The 23288-nt window shown below is 31.3% G+C and overlaps 2 protein-coding genes across 2 annotated transcripts; one reads left to right on the top strand and one right to left on the bottom strand.

Moving 5' to 3' along the window:
- Positions 1-305: 305 nt before the first annotated feature.
- On the bottom strand, positions 306-2287 carry BDR25DRAFT_346261 (uncharacterized protein). The gene is made up of 6 exons (XM_033694127.1): positions 2105-2287; positions 2000-2058; positions 1733-1944; positions 1100-1686; positions 873-1046; positions 306-798 (listed from the first exon to the last, which is right to left on the bottom strand). The coding sequence occupies exons 1-6, from the start codon at positions 2267-2269 to the stop codon at positions 613-615; spliced, it is 1383 nt and encodes a 460-aa protein (XP_033541991.1). The 5' UTR covers positions 2270-2287; the 3' UTR covers positions 306-612.
- A 73-nt stretch (positions 2288-2360) lies between these two features.
- Positions 2361-5441, top strand: BDR25DRAFT_396358 (uncharacterized protein; the record flags this gene model as incomplete). The annotated part of the gene is made up of 4 exons (XM_033698427.1): positions 2361-2412; positions 2540-2637; positions 2693-2840; positions 2892-5441. 4 exons carry the CDS (start codon positions 2361-2363, stop codon positions 5279-5281), a joined length of 2688 nt encoding a protein of 895 aa, XP_033541990.1. The 3' UTR covers positions 5282-5441.
- Between the last annotated feature and the right edge of the window lie 17847 nt (positions 5442-23288).

The raw sequence follows: 23288 nt of genomic DNA, 5'->3' as shown, positions 1-23288 counted from the left end.
TTGGGAATGGCCCTAGAAAGAGTCCTCTCGGGCTCCTTGCACTTCCTGTCGTTGTCGATGAAGTTGATAACTTCCTTCGCAACTTTTGCATCGTTAAGAAGCAATCGTTGCTCAGTCGGATCCAGGTCTTGAGAAGCCATGATCGTTCGATGATAGTTGCCTACTCTGTCGATATGAAGGTTAGAAAAAGCGGGCTTGCGGTCGCCTTAAATAGGGGATGCCTGTGAAGAACGACTTCAATTCACTCATTCTAGTAGGTCCCCATGACCAAGTCAAATGACAACAATCTAGCGATAAACGAAGTCATCAGACACTTGCTTGCCCGGTTTGACTGAAAACCCAAGAAAAACATGCGGCTTGAAAGAACCCCAATTGTCGTAAAGTCAGCCTGCGCTAATGATTCAATCAAGCGCCAGCTGCAATTTGGAAACAATTAAAGAGAAATCGGTAGTAGGTCTATTACCGCCAAGGCAGATCACAAACGCCTAATAAACCAGGGGCAAGCTACAACTTCACTACTACCCACATGGTCACCATTCCAAGGAGAAGCTTGCTGGAATTCCCTTTGAACTAGGCGAAGGCGGAAAGTTCTAGAGCAGAGTTATGAATCGTTCAACCCTTGGTTTTGGGAAACTGCCTCGCGATCTCGTTCTCCTTGTTCTTCCACAGCGCCCATGTGCCAACCATGGTTATAGCAGTCAATATCAGAGTAACAAGGAAATATAGCCAAAGCCACCAGGAGTATACTGGCTGGCTACGGCCAACGTGGAAGTCGAAGAATGATGTACTGAAGAAAGTCTAGGTAGTGGTCAGTAGTGATGAAAGATTGCAAGTTTCCAGCGTCGCGTCGTGATTTCTGGTATTGTACTCACTGCAGTGAATGTTGCAGGAAGAAAGAAGATGGTAATGGCAGCGATGATTCGCATCACTGCGCTGTCACGCGATGTGGCTATCGCGACACCCTGCGATGTTTCAGCGAGCTTGGTGCTCGTTGTCGCGAGGCTGAGACTGTTGGCAGAGTCTCGTTGCGCGATACTGCTGTAGACCTAGTCCAGTCCTCGTCAAACAAATTTAGCAAAGCTTCGGTTGAGAATCTCACCGTCTGCACAAGTGCTTGTGCCCTCTTCGATAAGTAATCAACTCGATCTGCAAGCCCTGCATTCCAGACGCGAATATATTCATGGGTCTCTAGAAGGATGTTTTTCGTGGATTCGGCCTCCTTTGCCGAATATCCATTTTTTACAGCTAGGTTCTCGTACTTCCTTGCTATCGAGTCTAAGAATTCTAGTAATCTCTCATTGCTCTTAAATTGCCAAGCGAAGAACGCCATGTTAGTGGTAGCGTCATTCAACTGTTGAGATATTCTCGTGAAATCAATCATCTTGGGGTCTGCAGAATGGCGGTGATCAGTTCTAACCCCGAGAATCTTCTCAAAATCGTATATTGCATCGTGCCAGATATTCAAGGAGCTCAAACAGTGCTCAAGATTGCGATGTATGATGAGGCTAGGTATGAGGAAATATGTCTCGGCTATTCCTATATCCTGGAGCTCTCTAACGAATTCCTCAATACTGGGGCTATTGAGGCCATGCATGAAAGCGTACATGTGGCGGCTCTTGAAGTGATATGTGAAGGAGCAGCCGATGCATGCACGGTTCTGTGCAGGGGTGGGTTGAATGATAAAGCCTTGCCAACTTAGCGGAAGGCACACATGACAATATAAGAGACTGACTTAGATACGCTTCACCGATCATCTCAGGCGACCATTTCAAAAAGTCAGGAGGAAGTTGTGGTGTCGATTGAATCTGGATTGCGGTTTTGCGGGCGAGTGACTCCAGGTAAATCCTAGGAATCCGGGCATATGGCGCAATCCTCTTGAACATGTTGGAGGAGATCGGTATTGGGACCATCGCACCGTCATATTTTCCTTGCCGAATGGAGAAGCTACCACCTATCTTCAATACATTGCGGCTAGGGAGCACGGATCAAGCAGACTCACAATAGCTTCAAGTGTTCCGATGTGGGATTTGTGGTAGCATGCGAGGTAGTGCTGTGAACCTAGACAATTTAGACATGTAGATATGAAGAAGCTTCTGCTACTCACATCGAAATCCTTTTCGATGTAATCTTGACAAAGCCTGTCGGTAACGGCAGTTCGTCGAAGGTAAGAATTATCGCTCGACACTTCAATCAGCTCGACCAGATCTCCACCTTCACTATCGAATATCTTATCACTGGTAATGCCGGGAGGAAGCAGAAAGGCTGCCATAAGGCGGAGAGAAGAAACTGCTGTTGAGGTTCAGGCTGAGTGCAGCTGTTACTGCTGCGGATGGGGAATCGTTCCAAGGATCTAGCCGAAAATGGCTAGTGCATGGCGCTGGCAAACCTGCTCACACTCCAGCATGCTTTCACGTGGAACATGTGTACTAAGCTACGCGAGTAGGTTAGATTCTCTATTTAAACCTCTACGCTAGAATTAGGGGAGCACAAATAGAGTATGGACATTTGTCCTTAATTACCTCTGTCCTGGTCCACTGAGCAGTTTCAGTCCAACTTCAAAAATCCCCATACGATTTTGGAACTATGTTTTCTGCTCAGAGTGCAAGAACAAAGAATGACGAGCGGTTAAGACCCCGAGTGCGAGTAGGGCTCCAAGATCAAGCTTGCAGCCTTCCGACATTCCACGTTCGAGATGAGCGGAAACAAAGACGGCCCGGGCTTGGCGGTCACCTCCGCCTCCGACGTGAACGGGCTCACTGGCTCTACCCCCCCGACGGGCGTCAAGTGCACCCAGCACTCGATTGTTCCTTCTCTTATCGACTTGAGCGCGACATCCGCTGGTGAGTGAGGATGCTTCTCTGAGCATACCCACTATGACGCTCGATTTACAGCCCCGACGATGGATCACTGGGGCGACCCTTGGGCCGATAATGGCGACACAACATCTCCGCAGAAGGACGAGATAAAGACACCGCTGCCGCTCCCCACGGGCGCCGTGCTTCTGGGTGGATTCATAGATGATGCACAGTGGGGCAGTTCTGAGCACGATGAGCCCCTCGAAGTAGTACGGAGGGATGGAATGGATGATGGGGGGTGGGGAAGCCTGGCAGAGGAGCAGGAGAACATAGTATCAGAGGCATCCGACTCAGCAACAACCATCCAACCAGACGATATCCCTGACCTGTCCTCACATGACTTTCCAGGCGTTCCAAAAGTCGATGACGATCTTTCCACGAGACCTTCCACCTCGCCGTCCGACGTCAGCCAGACAGACGCTCCAGTTGAGTCACCGCGAACATCCTTCGAAGATGAGCGTCGGACATTTATACCCGAAGACTACGAGGAAAAAGCGAAAGAGCCCGATGCGTGTTGTCCGGTGCTTGGATCCTCTGCAAATGGAAGCTCCGAGGATGATGACTTTGGAGAGTTTGAGGACGATCATCATGAGAACAACGAGCCCCCATGGAAGGATGAGATACCATCACGAGACTCAAGTGAGATTCCCAAACAGGCTTACCTGGGGCACGTTCGAGATTCTCTGCAGGATACCTTGCCTAAGCGGGCGGTTATAGAAACGCCCGCATTTATAGCCCCTGATTCCGAGCTGTTCCTAGTAGCCCAGCTGTTTCCGCCTCCAAAGCCCAGAGAGGAGTTGCCAACCACCCCCGACGATCCCATATCAACAACGTCCGCCCGCAAAGCGTGGTATCGACTGACCCGGAAACAGACAATGCGGGAGTTCAACAGCGGCAACGACGATGACAACTACGTGCGAGTGACTTGGGAAACCTCACATATTCGATCTGAAGTTACTAAAATTGTGGGGAGATGGGCCTCCGAGGACCTGATCTCAGGCCGTGGACAGGCCGGGGGTGCTGGATTCAACTGGGATCATCGCCCCTCGCCTACTCCCAACATGACTAGCATTCATCCATACAAGAAGTCTTCTATACCTACCACATCTCCAATTCGACCGACTAAGCAGGTTGTGCAACCCTTTTCAACCAATGTGCCCGCAGCATCATTCAGTTGGAGCTCTACTCCTTCGGCTTCACAAGACCCTTCACAGCAGCGGAATCCGAGCGTTCGCTCAACGTCCTCGCCCTTTGCGTCGAAACGCATCCCCGAGGCGAGAGCTCAAGGACATGAAGTGCGTTCAGTGTCGGTAGATCTCACTAATCGAGGCCCGCAACAACCATATCATAGGAGAACAGCCACCTCGTTTCCTTTTGCTGCGACGAAGACGAATGCACCTAAGCCTCCCTTGCCTGCGGGCCAAGCCTCCAGCATCTTAATAGGAGATACACCAATTCCGGGTACCCGGGTCGTGACAGAACAGCCTGCAGTCTCCTTCCGCAATCCGAAACCATCCATGGATGCGGTGTCTTTGCACGATATCGATCATTTAGAGAATAAGTCAAAGTTGGCACCTGTCGCTACAGACGATGAAGATGACTGGGGTGAAATGGTGGAATCTCCTGCAACCTCGATTCCGCCTCCTCTCCCAGAAAACGAACCGGCAGGAAACCCCCCAGAATCCACATCAACCCCATCCACTACACCGAAAGCTACCAGGCCATCTCCCTCCCAACCTCCGAGTTCCCGCCACGCGTCACCAATTGTCCGGCTTAAGAGCACAGTCTCCCCAACGTCAGCAAGATTCGGTTTCCAGGGCCTTCCCCCACAGACGACGGAAATTGGGCCTATCGGACCTCAGCTATTGAAACCGGTATCGAAGTCTGCTAACTCTACACCTGAAAAGACCCGTGCAAGGCCAAGAGCATCATCCAAATCGGAAGAACTGGAATATCAGAAACCAGCCCCGCCTAATTTCTACACTAGTGAGTCTGACGGCTTCTCTGATTTCGAGTCTTCCGTACCTCCGCCTATGAACCTAGAGACCCCACCTAGCCCCGTGGCCTCCACACCACCGCCACCTCCACCTCCTCCCCCACCAAACGAACACCTACCCTCCGACCCCTTCTCTGAGGCCGACTTCTCGCTCTTCGAATCCACACTTCCCACCACCACTGTCACCCTCACAGGGCCCCGCGCACTCGACCCTTCCGACCCCTTCTCCATCTTCGAATCTGCCCCTCCCATACCCAATATTCCATCAGCACCTTTCACACGTCCCCTACCCCAACCCGTAACACCGCCCCCCAAGCTTCCCTTGACTGGAGCTTCAAATTCTGCGCAAAGACGGAAGGCGGAGGAAGACGAGATCGTTCGGACGATTGTGAACGGGTTGCCGGATTTGGGGTATATGCTGAAGCGATAGGATGAATCGGATGGGATTTTGCAAGAATTCTGTATATGTATTCGGAAACTTTAGTTTGGAGTAGGATGGGAATGGATGTATTTTGCACGCATGGCGTTTTGGGGATATCCTCTGGGTTGGATTTTCAGTGGTTGTATTGGCAAATTTATGCCTGGAGAATATCTAAGGATGCTAGTACACATACCTGTTCTAGCTCTGTTCAAAATACACACGATTCGGCGTACTGCATGCATTCGTCCTGCTCATACTAACGCTCATCTGGACAAGTCAGTCATCCAAGTAACACAGTATGTATGTTATCACGTAACGTGGAACGTAATTAGTACAGAGATGATCTATTAAGCCACTTCCTAGAATTATAAAATTTGACAGTAGGGCGCAAATTTGAATCTGAAATCACCCTTGTCATATTCCGCATAAGGTAATAATAAGTAGTTGCATGTAACCCTACTATACTATTACCTTAGCTAACTATTAGATAAGTGAACCACACTAAAGTTAATTCTAATAACAAAAATTTATATTTCCTTACCTAACTAATTGTATCATTACCTTTTACTATTATCCTGTAAACATGTCTAAACAACTTCTACTAAGCGCAAGTCGTCTCTAATAATATTGTCTAGCTTACCTAAATGTATTCTCAGAAGCCTACAAGGCATATAGCAGCTTTATTTGCTAACTCTGTTGCGCTAAGCTTCTTTGAAAAGTAGGCATCTTAATTTAATTGTAACAAATTTTTAACATGTTTAGAATAAGAATAACATAATTAACATGCATTTTAGAAAGATATATTACAAGGTAAAAATAGGTGAGTGTGTTGAATAGGCTCCGACAGCTAGCTGCTTATAGTATAAGCACTTAAGTAGCAAGAGTAAGAGTAGTGTACAGTGTGCACAGCGTATAAAGTAGGTAAAGTAAAAGTAACATGTTTCTAGTTTTATTACTTTTATCTTTTCTTTATATAAAGAAAAAAGAGGATATCTAGATGTTTACATATAAAGGTTTACACATAAGTATTATATAACATAGATATATAGTTTTGCTTATGCATAATTTTTTATATCTAGACTATAACACTGCTACTATATATAAATACTAGTAACTTTTTTTTTTTATCTAAAAAGTTACTTTTTATACATATTACTTTTTTTTAATTTATATAGGTCTATTTAATTATATTTTACCTTTACTTTACTTTATTTATTAAAACTTGCCTTAGTAATGCTATATATTAAAATAAGCTAGTTACACTATATAAATAGCTTTATAAATAATATAAAGTATTTTAGGCTATTATTATCTAGCTTTTATGCGCTTACTTTATAAGTAATTTAGTAGTATATAAGCTATTTTATATAGAGTTTTATGCTAGAATAGTGTAAAATCTTTATGTAGGCAGGTGTGTAAAAAGGTGTAACGTATTTTATAGGCGAGTTGCTTACACACCTAAGTTGCTTACTTTTGCTAAGACCCTACTAAACTACTCTTTCTACACTAATGCATTCCCCACAACACTACTTAGACATGCTAAAAGAATGTTAGATATAGCTTACACTTTAAGCTTTTAAATAAAACATAAAACTCTTAAAAAAATGTGCTATAGCTATATATAAAGTTTTATAAAAAATAATAAATAACTATAGCGCTAGACAACTTTTATAAGCTAATTCTACAGCTAAATTATAAAGGCTAGGTAATAAAAAAGAGTAGGTAATTATTAAGACTATACTTAAGCTATATGCATAAGGAATTTCCCCTTAGATAGCATTTATAGCTAATATAGCTAATTCTTTGCGCGCTAAGCGTAATCTAGGCTATGTTTGCATAAACTAGCCTAGTACGTTTATAAAGTGTTATTTAAAGCTTAAAGTAAAGTTTTAAGTATAAGTATAGTTAAAAGATATCTAGCTAATTATAAACTCTATCTTACTAAAGTTGTATATGTTATTATCCTAGATGCTATACTTAGCTTTAATATTCTCTACAAGGCTAAACCTGCTCTAAATTACCCTAGGACTCTTATAGAAGGCTCTTTTATAGTTATACTTATACTTAAATGTTACTTTAAGCTCTAAATAACGCTTTACAAATATACTAGGCTAGTTTATGCAAACATAGCCTAGATTACGCTTAGCGCGCAAAGAATTAGCTATATTAGCTATAAATGCTATTTAAGAGGAAATTCCTTATGCATATAGCTTAAGTATAGTTTTAATAATTACCTACTTCTTTTTATTACTTAGCCTTTATAATTTAGCTGTAGAATTAGCTTATAAAAGTTATCTAATACTATAGTTATTTATTATTTTTTATAAGACTTTACATATAGCTATAGCACATTTCTTTAAGAGTTTTATGTTTTATTTAAAAGCTTAAAGTGTAAGCTGTATCTAACATTCTTTTAGCACATCTAAGTAGTGTTGTAGGGAATGCATTAGTATAGAAAAAGTAGTTTAGTAAGGTCTTAGTAAAAGTAAGTAACTTAAGTGTGTAAGCAACTTGCCTATAAAGTATGTTATATAATAAATTTTTTTTTTTTTTTTACTTTTTTTTTTTATTCTTTACTTTTTAAGCTTTACTATATAATTCCCTAGCTCTTTTCTCTTTTTATATAGTGCTAATAGTAACAGATACTCCTGCCTGCACACACACACACACACACACACACATACACAGACACAGAGAGATGTCTCTCTAGCCTTCCTCCTCTACTACTAGCGCTGTTAGTGCGGGCGTTTTTAACATCCTTATGTAGTCTAGCAGCCTAGGGCGCATTTATATTACTTTTTTAACTAGTTCTACTACTAATTAGTAGTTTATTTAGCATTTTAGTATAAATATATAAATTTTTTTAGCTTTTTTACTTTTTTTTTATATAAAATACTAATTATAAATAGGCTAAAAAGCAGCATGTAGTAGCTTTACTATTTTATAATATTTGTTAAATAGGCTCTGACAGCTAGCTGCTTATAGTATAAGCACTTAAGTAGCAAGAGTAAGAGTGGTGTACAGTGTGCACAGCGTACAAGGTAGGTAAGGTGAGGGCAACATGTTTCTAGTTCTATTACTCTTGTCTTTCCTCTGTACAGAGGAAAAGGGGGATATCTAGATGTTTGTGCACAGAGGTTCGCGCACAAGCATCATGTGACATAGATACGTGATCCTGCTCGTGCGCGATCGCTTGTATCCAGGCCGCGACGCTGCTGCTGCGTACAGACAATATTAATATTATTTTACTTACTAGCACTAATCTACAGCTATAAGTAGTAAAGGTTGTGTGTTATAAAAGGTACTTTTATATAGTTTTAGTCTAAAGTTATAGTTAAGTTCTAGTAACTTTATATACTTATTATTATAGTAGCACTACTAGTGCTTTTTTTTTATTAAGTGTTACATGCTAGCTAACTTCTAGGCTAATGCTTACACTTTATACATATAGTAGAGCTATAGTCTACATTATAACTACTATATGTAAAAGGTAGTAGCTTTTTTTTTTTTTATATACTAAATAAATAAACTATCTTTTTTATATATCTTTTTTTTCTAATCTTATAATAAAAAAAATAAGTGCGTATAATAAAAAAAAAATAAGATAAGCTTTATATAAAAGTGTTATTAGTTTAGTTAGTCTAAAGCATCTTTATATATAAAATTTAGCTAGTCTATAGATGCTTTTATCTACATAAAAAGGTAGTTAGTTAGAACTAATAATTAAAAAGCTTAATTTAGTGTTTTTTTATATATATATTTACTAAGTTATTTTTACTATTAATTTACTTTATTTTAGTAATTTCTCTTTTTTTATATAATTTATAAAGTAACATAATATTAATTATAAGTTACATTTTACTAGTAGTGCCTAGCTTAACTAAGTAATTATATAAAAACTTTAAATCTATATAAATTATTACTAGAATTAGTAGTAGTTTAAGTATTTATATAATTTACTATAAAGTTGTACTAAAAGTAATTATATTATTAAACTTTTTAACTATTTTATATAGTTTACTAGTAAAGACACTTCTAGTTACTTTTTTATACTTAGTAGAATTTTAGTGTATAATGTTACCTAGTATTTTAAAGTAGTTACTTTACTTTATATAGTTTTTATTACTTAATATAATTAAAAATTTTAGCTATAAACTAAAGTTTTTATTATTAGTAAATAATCTATTTATAAAGATAAACAGCTTTGCACTATTAAGCTATAATAGTAGGAAAGTAAGACTATACTTACTATTATCTATCTACTATTAAATTTATATGTTAAGTGTGTTAATATTATTATGTAAAAGGTTTATAGTTTATATAGTAATAAATAAGTTAAATGCTGCCTTTAGTTAACACATAGATATAATGTATACTTCTTTTATACATTACTTAATATATTATTATACAGCATTTTTATTTTTTAAGTTAATGTACTTTATAGGCAAGTTGCTTACACACCTAAGTTGCTTACTTTTGCTAAGACCTTACTAAACTACTCTTTCTATACTAATGCATTCCCTACAACACTACTTAGACATGCTAAAAGAATGTTAGATATAGCTTACACTCTAAGCTTTTAAATAAGACATAAAACTTTTAAAGAAATGTGCTATAGCTATATATAAAGTCTTATAAAAAATAATAAATAACTATAGCGCTAGATAACCTTTATAAGCTAATTCTACAGCTAAATTATAAAGGCTAGGTAATAAAAAGAAGCAGGTAATTATTAAAACTATACTTAAGCTATATGCGCAAGGAATTTCCTCTTAAATAGCATTTATAGCTAATATAGCTAATTCTTTGCGCGCTAAGCGTAATCTAGGCTATGTTTACATAAACTAGCCTAGTACGTTTGTAAAGTGTTATTTAGAGCTTAAAGTAAAGTTTTAAGCGCAAGTATAGTTAAAAGATATCTAGCTAATTATAAACCCTATCTTGCTAAAGTTGTATGTGTTATTATTCTAGATGCTATACTTAGCTTTAATATTCTCTATAAGGCTAAACCTGCCCTAAATTACCCTAGGACTTTTGTAAAAGGCTCTCTTATAGTTGTACTTACGCTTAAACATTACTTTAAGCTCTAAATAACGCTTTACAAACGTACTAGGCTAGTTTATACAAACATAGCCTAGATTACGCTTAGCGCGCAAAGAATTAGCTATATTAGCTATAAATGCTATCTAAGGGGAAATTCCTTGCGCATATAGCTTAAGTATAGTCTTAATAATTACCTGCTTTTTTTTATTGCCTAGCCTTTATAATTTAGCTATAGAATTAGCTTATAAAGGTTGTCTAGCGCTGTAGTTATTTATTATCTTTTATAAAACTTTATATATAGCTACAGCACATTTTTTTAAGAGTTTTATGTTTTATTTAAAAGCTTAGAGTGTAAGCTATATCTAACATTCTTTTAGTACATCTAAGTAGTGTTGTAGGGAATGCATTAGTGTAAAAAGAGTAGTTTAGTAGGGTCTTAGTAAAAGTAAGCAACTTAGGTGTGTAAGCAACTCGCCTATAAAGTACGTTAATTATATAAAAGTAGCTTACTTATTTCTTTTAAGTAAAAACTATTATATTATGTGTAAGTTTAATTCTTTTACTATTAAACTTAATAAGCTACTTCTTTACTAAAATAGTTTTACTTTTTATATAAAACTTTACTTTTTATAGTTTTTTTTTCTTTTTATATAAAATTTTTTATTATAATGCTTAAAGTATTATCTATTTATAAGCTAGTAATACTAAAAGTATGCTTTTTTTTATTAGTAATTAAAAAGTAGGGGTTATATAAAAAGATATGCATGCGCAGCTTTTTTTTATAGTAGTTATAGTATGTTTTAACCTAATATAGTCCTAATTTAGCAGCTCTATATAAGGGTTATACAACCTAGAGTATTATATTTAGTAGAAAGCTTTAGCGTATCTTTTTTAGTAGCTTTATATATAGTGTACACATAAGCTTATCTGTTAATTAGATGTATACTTATATAATATTATTGTTAAATAGGCTCCGACAGCTAGCTGCTTATAGTATAAGCACTTAAGTAGCAAGAGTAAGAGTGGTGTACAGTGTGCACAGTGTATAAAGTAGGTATAGTAAGGGTAATATGTTTTTAGTTCTATTACTCTTATCTTTTTTTTATATAGAGGAAAAAAGGGATATTTAGATGTTTGCGCACAGAGGTTTACACACAAGTATTATGTAACATAGATACATAGTTCTACTTATATATAATTGCTTATATCTAGATTATAACGCTGCTGCTGTGTATAAACACTAGCAACTTTTCTTTTTATCTAAAAAGTTACTTTTTATACACATTACTTTTCTTTTATTTATATAGGTCTATCTAATTATGTTCTGCCTTTACTTTACTTTATTTATTAAGACTTGCCTTAGTAATGCTGTATGTTAAAATAAGCTAGTTACACTATATAAATAGCTTTATAAATAGTGTAAAGTATTTTAAGCTATTATTATCTAGCCTTTATACACTTACTTTATAAGTAATTTAGTAGTGTATAAACTATTTTATATAAAGTTTTATACTAGAATAGTGTAAAATCTTTGCATAAGCAAGTGTGTAGAAAAGTGTATATAATAAGGTCTTTTTTTTTTTTTACTTTTTTTTTTTTATTTTTTACTTTTTAAGCTTTACTATACTATTCTCTAGCTCTTTTTTTTTTTATGCAGTGCTAACAGTAACAGATACTCCTGCCTGCACACACACACACACACACACACACACACACATAGAGAGAGAGAGAGAGAGAGAGATGTCTCTCTAGCCTTCCTTCTCTACCTCTAGCGCTGTTAGTGTAGGCGTCTTTAACATCCTTGTGTAGTCTAGCAGCCTAGGGCGCATTTATGTTACTCTTTTAACTAGTTCTGCTGCTAATTAGTAGTTTATTTAGTGTCTTAGTATAAATATATAAATTTTTTAGCTTTTTTGCTTTTTTCTTATATAAAATGCTAATTATAAATAGGCTAAAAAGTAGTATATAGTAGCTTTACTATTTTATAATATTAATATTGTTTTGCCTACTAGCACTAATCTACAGCTGTAAGCAGCAAAGGTTGTACATTATAAAAAATACTTCTATGTAGTTTTAGTTTAAAGTTATAGTTAAGTTCTAGTAACTTTATATACTTATTATTATAGTAGCACTACTAGTGCCTTTTTTTTTATTAAGTATTATATATTAGCTAACTTCTAGGCTAATGCCTACACTTTATGTGTATAGTAGAGCTATAGTCTGCATTATAACTACTATATATAAAGGGTAGTAGCTTTTTCTTTTTCTATATACTAGATAAATAGACTATTTTTTTTACATATTTTTCTTTTCTAATTTTATAATAAGAAAAATAAGTGTGTATAATAAAAAAAATAAAAAAAATAAGCTTTATATAAAAGTGTTATTAGTCTAGTTAGTTTAGAGCATCTTTGCGCATAAAGTCTAGCTAGTCTACAGATGCTTCTATCTAAACAAAGAGGCAGTTAGTTAGGACTAATAATTAAAAAGCCTAGTTTAGTGTTTTCTTTATATATACATTTACTAAGTTGTTTTTACTATTAATTTACTTTATTTTAGTAATTTTTTTTTTTATATAATTTATAAAGTAACATAATGTTAATTATAAGTTACTTTTTACTAGTAGTGCCTAGCTTAATAAAGTAATTATATAGAAACCTTAAATCTATATAAATTACTACTAAAATTAGTAGCAGTTTAAGTGTTTATATAATTTACTATAAAGTTGTACTAAGTGTAATTATATTATTAAACTTTTTAACTATTTTATATAGTTTACTAGTAAGGACACTTCTAGTTACTTTTTTACACTTAGTAAAATTCTAGTGTATAATGTTACCTAGTATTTTAAAGTAGTTGCTTTACTCTATATAGTTTTTATTACTTAATATAATTAAAAATTCTAGCTATAAGCTAAGGTCTTTATTATTAGTAAATAATTTATTTATAAAGATAAACAGCTTTACATAATTAAGCTGTAATAGTAAAAAGGTAAGACTATGCTTACTATTATCTATCTACTATTAGATTTATGCGTTAAGTGTGTTAATGTTATTATGTAAAGAGTCTATAGTTTGTGCAGTAATAAATAGGTTAAATGCTATCTCTAGTTAACACATAAATATAATGTATACCTTTTTTATATATTACTTAACATATTATTATACAGCATCTTTATTCTTTAAGTTAATTATATAAAGGTAGCTTACTTATCCCTTCTAAGTAAGAACTACTATGTTATGTATAAGCTTAATTCTTTTACTATTAAACTTAATAGGCTACTTTTCTGCTAGAATAGTCTTACTTTTTACATAGAACTTTACTTTCTATAGTTTTTTCTCTTTTTTTTGCGCAAAATCTTTTATTATAATGCTTAAAGTATTATATAAATGCTTCTAGTTATTTCTAGAGCCTATATTATGCATATAGTGCATATTTACCTAACCTTCTAGAATATCTAGAAAGATGTTTATGTACTAAGTTTTCTAGATATTTAGCTATTAATATAAATTAATAAAGATTTTTATTTTATTTATAAAAATGTTATATAGTTAACTTATATAGTTATTATTTTTTTTTATGCTTTTTAAAATTATATAATCTTGTCTACTAAGAGTTTTTCTTTAGCAGTTTTCTTTTAGAGTAGAAGTTTATACAGGCTGTAATGTAGTATAGATTATGCAGGTAGTATTAGTAGTGCATACACTACTGCAGGCAGTAGTGTGTACAATTAAGGGTGTGGAGCAGGCGTTAGGTAGAGTGGCATGTATTGTTTGTACAGTAATTAGTGTAGTGCTAGCTAAGGTGTAGGAGTAGGTAATGCTAGTATATTTAGTGTTAATAGCAGCATTATGTTTAGTCTGCTTCTATGCAAAGCTTTATATAGTAATAAAAGTTATATATAAAGCCTTTTTAGTGTAATTACTTTCTTTTATGCTATATTATACAGCTTCTAGGCTTAAGTACTTTTAGTGCCTAGCTATAGTGTAATTCTTTTGTTTTTTAGCACTTATATAAGCTTTTTTTTAAATATGTAGCTAAGTGCTAAGAAGTCTTATAGTGTCTATTCTTTAAAATCTTTTATATATATACTTAGAAAAGTAGGACTTTTCTAAGTTATTATATGTAAATTAGTACTTATATAACTTATGTATAATTAAGTCTATAAGCTTGTTAAAGCCTTTAATATATTAATCTTATTATTTTAGTACTTTAAGCTAGTTTTATTTTATAGTGTTACCTCTAATATCTTTATGTCCTTTATAAGTTATTTATATAATAAGAATTATTTCTTATTCTTCTTATTATTACATAAAGTTGTTAGTTGCTAATAGAATTTTATTATAATAGTATAGTTAATTACTTTTTTAGTAAATTATACAGGTACTACTGTTATCTAGCTGCTAGGTTGTGCAGCTTTAATAGCTTTAGTGTGCGCCTTACACTATCTCTTTCTTACTTTATATAGTAGTAGAGCTTGCTGTATAATGTAAAGGATTAATGTACTATTATCTAGCTACTAGGTTGTGCAGCTTTAGTAACTTTAGTGTGCGTCTTACACTATCTCTTTTTTACTTTATACAGTAGCAGAGCTTGCTATATAATGCAAAGAATTAATCTGCTATTTTAAAAAATAAGTAACTAAATAAAGTACTTTATAAAGTGTAAGTACTCTACTATTACTTTTTCTAAAAGATAAGTAATAAAATAAAGTACTTTATAAAGTATAAGTACTTTATTATTACTTTTACTAATTTATAGTTAATTAAATTAACTACTAATTAGTGTTAAATAGGCTCTAACAGCTAGCTGCTTATAGTATAAGCACTTAAGTAGTAAGAGTAAGAGTAGTGTACAGTGTGCATAGTGTATAAAGTAGATAAGGTAAGAGTAATATATTTCTAGTTTTATTACTCTTATCTTTCCTCTATACAGAGGAAAAGGGGGATATCTAGATGTTTGCGCACAGAGGTTCGCGCACGAGCATCATGTGACATAGATACGTGGTCCTGCTCGTGCGCGATCGCTTGTATCCAGATCGTGACGCTGCTGCTGCGTACAGACAATTATATAGTTTAAAATGTATTTTATATATAGCTTTTAAGCTTACTTTTATAGCTAAAAGTAGCCTTTAGTTTATTTTTTAAATAGTTAGTAACTAAGTAAGATTTTTTTTTTATTTAAGTAGCTAGTAAACACTAGGCAGGATTTCTTATATAGTTAGATTATTTTACTTTTTACTTTTTATATAAAGTAAAGGTTAAAAATCTAACTTTTATACTTTATTAAGTTATACACTATAACTTTAAAAGTGCTATTAGTAATTAAAGTGTCTATTTTTATATAGTTTAATTTCTTAAATAGTTTTTTAAGTATAGTAATTACACTATTTATATAAAGCTTAATAAATAAAGCTTAATTATTTTTTTTTAAGTTAAAAATACTTAGTTTAGACTTTATATAAGTTTTTTTTACTTTTTACTTTTTTTAGTATCTATATTTTTCTTTTACACTAGTGCAGCATTACTATTTTAAGGAGCTTAGTCTATAGTAGGCTTTAGTTCTACCTTTATAATATTTTTATAAAGCTATTTTTTTGTTTTTTAGAAAATCTTTTTATATAAAAATTAGTTTATTTAAGTTATTTATTATAAGTAAGTTATCTTTGTTTTTTTTTATAGTATAGTTTAACTTATATATATTAAAGCTTTAGTAGGCTATTTTTTTTTTAGTAATAATGTTTCTTTCTTTAATGCTTTTAATTTTATATAAGCTAGTTTAGCCTTTTTTTTTATACTATAATCTCTAAGCTAAGGAGGAAGTTAAGAACTTTATATATTATAAAGCTATTATAAGTGTTAATTATATAATTAATATTTACTTTTATATAGTTTTTTTAAAGTTTTTTTATTACTTTTTATACAGCGCTTACTTATGTAATAATATTTAGTAATAGTAAAGAGTCTAGGTTAATTCTTAGGTATGCTCTAAAGATTAGCAGTGTGGGTACTAGACTATGCAGGCTAGCTATGTTGTTTAGAGCTTTAACTGCTATCTATAAGGTAGCTTTATTATTTATATAGTTACCTAGCTTAGTCTTTAAAATGTTAAACACTTATTAAAAAGGTGCATATATGTGCTTAACTTTTCTAACTACTTAATGTGCTTTTATAGGCATCTGCCTACATATAGCTTCTATAATCTTTACATAAGCTTAAAAAATTTTTAAAGTAAAGTTTATACTAAAGTTATATATAATATAGTTTAGAGGTTTTTAATAAGTGTTAATCTAGCATTTACATAGTGCATCTTAGGTATCTTATGTAGACATAAATTTTAGAAATATAGCAGCTTAAAATAATATATCTACATTAATAACATGTAAAATATCTTTATTATTAATTTATATAACATTAATAATAACTTTATAGTTAAAGTAAGTGTTATTTTTAATTATAAACTTAAATCTTTATAAGGCCTAGTTATATAATTAGTAAAAGTAGTAAAACTTCTTAATCTCTTCTAATACTACAGCATTAATGTTATAGCTAGTGCTAGTTAGCATCTTCTAGAGTCTCTTTATGCAAGAGTGTCTAAATTAGTAGTAGAGGCAGTAAAGTTTTAATTTAGTAAAAAAAAATATAAATTTTTCTTTACTAATATTAAAAAAAAGTGTTCTTATTTTTATATAATAAAAATAGTGGTTTTATCTTTACATATAATAATATTTAAAATATTATTAAAGTATACCCTAAGTTAGTTAGTATCTACTAGTAATAGTAAAAATAATGTTAAAGTCTTTAAAATATAGTATGTAACTAGACTAATTAAGTTTTAAATTTATATAGTACTAATTAATTTTTTTAGTATTTAGCTTTTAAAGCTAATATTTATTTAGCTAAGTGTTTAATTAATTTTTATACATAAGTTCTCTTATATATACGCCTTAAGTTAAGACTTACTAATAGTAGAGATTTTTACTACACCTATGTTTTATAGTTTACCTTAGTATATTATATAGTATTAGTTATTAAAAATAAACTGCTTAGCATACTTCTTAGGTTTAATGCTGTAGATGTTCTTTTTTATTACATAGTGTAAATAAGTAGTAAAGGTAAAATAGTTAATTGTCTAAATAGCAGTATTTAGATACGCAGTTAGGCGTCACGTGACATAGTCTTATGTCACAGTTGTACACACAGACAGATAAATACCCTTTCCTTCGCACAGACTTAGAAAAACCAAGAATCAACACCAGTTACCTGCAACCCCCCCCGCGCGATGTGTACACTGTGCAAACCTCTTTGCTTTGCATAGCTAGCATAGAGTCCATTTAACATTAATAGCTTTTTTAGCATTCTTACTTTTTTATTTTATTTTTTTTATATTATGTAAATTATTTTTTTAAGGTAACCTTTAAAGTTTTAGATATATAAAGTAATTGTTAAATAGGCTCTAACAGCTAGCTGCTTATAGTATAAGCACTTAAGTAGCAAGAGTAAGAGTAGTGTACAGTGTGCACAGTGTATAAGGTAGGTAAAGTAAGAGCAACATGTTTCTAGTTCTATTACTCTTATCTTTCCTCTATATAAAGAAAGAAGGGAGATATCTAGATGTTTACACACAAAGGTTTACGCATAAGCATTATGTAATATAGATACGTGATCCTGCTTATGCGCAATTACTTATATCTAGGCTGTAACACTGCTGCTGTGTATAAATACTAGTAACTTTTCTTTTTGTCTAAAAAGTTACCTTTTATACATGTTACTTTCTTTCTGTCTGTGTAAGTTTATCTAATTATGTTCTGCCTTTACTCTACCCTATTTATTAGGACTTGCCCCTAGTAATGCTGTGTGTTAGAATAAGCTAGTTATACTATGTAAATAGCTTTTCTTTTCTTTATCTTTTACTTTCTAAGCTTTGCTGTACAATCCTCTAGCTCTTTTCTTTTTTTATACAGTACTAGCAGTAATAGATCCTTATAATAAAAAAGATAAGTGTATATAATATAAAAAAAATAAAAAGAAATAAGCTTTATATAAAAATGTTATTAGTCTAGTTAGTTTAAAGCATCTTTACGCATAGAATCTAGCTAGTCTACAGATGCTTCTATCTAGACAAAAAGGCAGTTAGTTAGGACTAATAATTAAAAAGCTTAATTTAGTGTTTTTTTATACATGCATTTACTAAGTTATTTTTACTATTAATTTATTTTATTTTAGTAATTTCCCTTTTCTTATATAATTTATAAAGTAATATAATGTTAATTATAAGTTACTTTTTACTAGTAGTGCTTAGCTTAATAAAGTAATTATATAAAAACTTTAAATTTATATAAATTACTACTAAAATTAGTAGTAGTTTAAGTGTTTATATAATTTATTATAAAGCTATACTAAAAGTAATTACATTATTAAACTTTTTAACTATTCTATATAGTTTACTAGTAAAAACACTCTTAGTTACTCTTTTATACTTAGTAAAATTCTAGTGTATAATATTACTTAGTATTTTAAAGTAGTTACTTTACTTTATATAGTTTTTATTACTTAATATAATTAAAAATCTTAGCTATAAGCTAAAGTTTTTATTATTAGTAAATAATTTATTTATAAAAATAAACAGCTTTACACTATTAAGCTATAATAGTAAAAAGGTAAGACTATACTTACTATTATTTATCTACTATTAAATTTATGTGTTAAGTGTGTTAATGTTATTATATAAAAAGTCTATAGTTTATGTAGTAATAGACAAGTTAAATACTACCTCTAGTTAACATATAAATGTAATATATACCCCTTTTACATATTACTTAATATATTATTATACAGTATTCTTATTTTTTAAGTTAATTATATAAAGGTAGCTTACTTATCTTTTTTAAGTAAAAACTGCTATGTTATATATAAGTTTAATTCTTTTACTATTAAACTTAATAAGCTACTTTTTTACTAGAATAGTTTTACTTTTTATATAAAACTTTACTTTTTATAGTTTTTTTTTTTCTCTTTATATAAAATTTTTTATTATAATGCTTAAAGTGTTATCTATTTATAGGCTAGTAATACTAAAAGTGTGCTCTTTTTTATTAGTAATTAAAAGGTAGGGGTTGTATAAAAAGATGTGCATATATAGCTTTTTTTATAGTAGTTATAGTATGTTTTAAACTAATATAGTCCTAATTTAGTAGCTTTATATAAGGGTTATATAACCTAGAGTATTATATTTAGTAGAAAGCTTTAGCGCATCTTCTTTAGTAGCTTTATATATAGTGTGTGCATAAGCTTATTTATTAATTAGATATATACTTATGTAATATTACATAGTTTAAAATGCATTCTGTACATAGCTTTTAGGCTTACTTTTATAGCTAAAAGTAGTCTTTAGCTTATTCTCTAAATAGTTAGTAACTAGGTAAGGATTTTTCTTTTCTCTTTATTTAAGTAGCTAGTAAACACTAGGCAGAATTTTTTATATAGTTAAGTTGTTTTGCTTTTTACTTTTTATATAAAGTAAAGGTTAAAAATCTAACTTTTATACTTTATTAAGTTATACACTATAACTTTAAAAGTGCTATTAGTAATTAAAGTGTCTATCTTTATATAGTCTAATTCTTTAAATAGTTTTTTAAGTGTAGTAATTGCACTATTTATATAAAGCTTAATAAATAAAGCTTAATTATTTTTTTTTAAGTTAAAAATACTTAGTCTAGACTTTATATAAGTTTTTTTTACTTTTTACTTTTTTTAGTATCTATATCTTTCTTTTACACTAGTGCAGCATTGCTATTCTAAGAGGCTTAGTTTATAGTAGGCTTTAGTTCTACCTTTATAATATTTTTATAAAGCTTTTTTTTTTCTTTTCTTTAAAAAATCTTTTTATATAAAAATTAGTTTATCTAAGTTATTTATTATAGGTAAGTTGTCTTTTTTTTTTCTTTATAGTATAGTTTAACTTATGTATATTAAAGCTTTAGTAGGCTATTTTTTTTAATAATAATGTCTCTTCCTTTAATGCTTTTAATTTTATATAGGCTAGTCTAGCCTTTTTTCTCTCTTTATACTATAATCTTTAAGCTAAAGAGGAGGTTAAGAACTTTATATGTTATAAAGCTATTATAAGTGTTAATTATATAATTAATGTTTACTTTTATATAGTTTTTTTAAAGTATTTTTATTACTTTTTATATAGCACTTGCTTATGTAATAATGTCTAGTAATAGTAAAAAGTTTAGGTTAATTCTTAGGTATACTCTAAAGACTAGCAGTGTAGGTACTAGACTGTGTAGGCTAGCTGTGTTGTTTAGAGCCTTAACTGCTATCTATAAAATAGCCTTATTATTTATACAGTTACTTAGCTTAGTCTTTAGAATGTTAAACACTTATTAAAGAGGTGTGTGTGTGCACTTAACTTTTCTAACTGCCTAATGTGCTTTTATAGGCATCTGCTTATATATAGCTCTTATAATTTTTGCATAAGCTTAAAAATCCTTTAAAGTAAAGTTTATACTAAGGTTATACATAATATAGTTTAGAGGTCTTTAATAAGTGTTAATTTAGCATTTACATAATACATTCTAGGTATCTTGTGTAGATATAGATTTTAGAAATGTAGCAGCCTAAAATAATATATTTATATTAATAATATATAAAACATCCTTATTATTAATTTATATAACATTAATAATAACTTTATAGTTAAAGTAGGTGTTATTTTTAATTATAAACTTAAATCTTTATAGAGCCTAGTTATATAATTAGTAAAGGTAGTAAAACTTCTTAATCTCTTCTAGCACTGCAGCATTAACATTATAGCTAGCGCTAGTTAGCATCTTCTAAAGTCTCTTTATATAAAGGTGTCTAAATTAGTAGTAGAGGCAGTAAAGTTTTAATTTAGTAAAGAAAAACATAAATTTTTTTTTACTAACATTAAAAAAAAAGTGTCTTTATTTTTATATAATAAGTATAGTAGTTTTATCTTTATATATAATAACATTTAAAATGTTATTAAAGTATGCCTTAAGTTAATTAGCATCTGCTAGTAATAGTAAAAATAGTGTTAAAGTCTTTAAAATGTAGTATATAACTAGACTAATTAAGTTTTAAATTTATATAGTACTAATTAATCTCTTTAGTGTCTAGCTTTTAAAGCTAATATTTATTTAGCTAAGTGTTTAATTAATTTTTATACATAAGTTCTTTTATATATACGCCTTAAGTTAAAACTTGCTAATAGTAAAAATCTTTGCTACGCCTATGTTCTATAGTTTGCCTTAGTATACTATATAGTATTAGTTATTAAGGATAAACTGCTTAGCATATTCTTTAGGTTTAATGCTGTAGATGTCCTTTTCTATTGCATAGTGTAGATAGGTAGCAGAGGTAAAGTAGTTAACAGCTTTTTTAGCATTTTTACTCTTTTATTTTATTTTTTTTACATTATGTAAATTATTTTCTTTTTTAAGGTAACTTTTAAAGTTTTAGATGTATAAAGTAATAGCTTTACATAATAAGGTCTTATTATAAAAAATTTTATATAAGGTAACATACTAGTTCTTTGCTTATATATAGTTATTATAAAGGTAGTTTAATAACTAACATTTTTTTTATAGTAGATAAAGCACTTTTTTGTCTATATATAGTTATCTTTAAATTATAGCCTAAACTTAGATAGAGATTTTCTATGTTATCTTTTTCTACATAAAGAGAAGCTTCCTTCTTATTATATAAACTCTTATTATGCAGAGTTATATTAGCAGTCTATGTAGTATACATTAGGCAGTTTCTAGAGGTATTAGTTTACTCTTTAGTTTATAGTAACTTAAAGTAATGCTTATAAGTTACTAAATAAAGCTTTACATAAAAGCTTAATAGTAAACATAGCATGTTCTAGTTCTAGTTATTCTTAATAAGCTTGTATAATAGTAGTGTGCAGTAGAACATCTTCTTAGAATTTTATTTTTAGTGCCTTTTATGTAACGTACCTAACAGGTTGGCCGGCCACACAGGTTAGCTAGCTACTTTTGCTAAGCCCCTACTACACTCTACCTATCTACATAATGCCTTAACAACAACACTAGATTAAATCTTCTAAAGAACATTAGATATAGCTTGCTCTTTAGGCTTTTAAATAAGACTTAAAACTTTTTTTGCAACACGCTATAGCTATTTATAATGTCTCTTACATAACACTAAGTAATTAACGCGCTAGACAGCCTTTAGAAGCAGAATGCTAGCCTAAATTAAGGAATCTAACTAAGCTTAAAAAAAAAGGTAGTTGTTAAGTACATACTTAAGCTTATTACACGCAGATTTCCCTCTAGGCTTGTAGCTATAGCTAATATAGCTAATTCCTTGCGCGCAGAGCGTAATCTAGGCTAGGTTAGCTTAAACTAGCCTAGTATGTAGGTTAAGCACTGCCTTAAGTTTACAATAAAGTTTAATTATAAGTATAATTATAAAAAAGCGCTTTATAAAGATCTAGAGGTTATCTAGGGCTAGTTTTGCCTAGTAGCTAACATAAAAGCTAAGTACAGTATCTAGAATAAAGACACATATAACTTTAACAAGTTAAGCTTTATAATAGGCTAAATATTAACTAAAGCAGTTATTACAGCTTTAAAAAGATAAGGACAGCTAAAGGTAATATAGTAAGGTAATAGGGAGTAGATAACAGTTATCTAGGGCATTAACATAATAAGGTAGGCTATTTTACTCTTTATTATCTTTAAGGGCTGCTATTACCTCTTTGCCTAGTATAAAAAGAAGAGTCTGCCTTAGAACTAGGTTATTATAGTCTCTAAGAATAGCTAGATAATAAATAAGCTTAGGCTGCAGTAGTTAAAGCACTTTAATAAGCATATAAAAAGAAAAGTTATAGGCGCTTATTAGCTTTTTATTATTAACAGCTATAAAAGCTACAACTTGCTTAATTTCTAGCAGTACTATAAAAAGAACAAAATTATTAC

This window comes from Lindgomyces ingoldianus (genome assembly GCF_010093535.1).
Source record: "Lindgomyces ingoldianus strain ATCC 200398 unplaced genomic scaffold BDR25scaffold_40, whole genome shotgun sequence".
Classification (NCBI taxonomy): domain Eukaryota; kingdom Fungi; phylum Ascomycota; class Dothideomycetes; order Pleosporales; family Lindgomycetaceae; genus Lindgomyces; species Lindgomyces ingoldianus.
The sequence above is the reverse complement of the archived record's forward strand: the minus strand, read 5'-3'. Positions and strand labels throughout refer to the sequence as shown.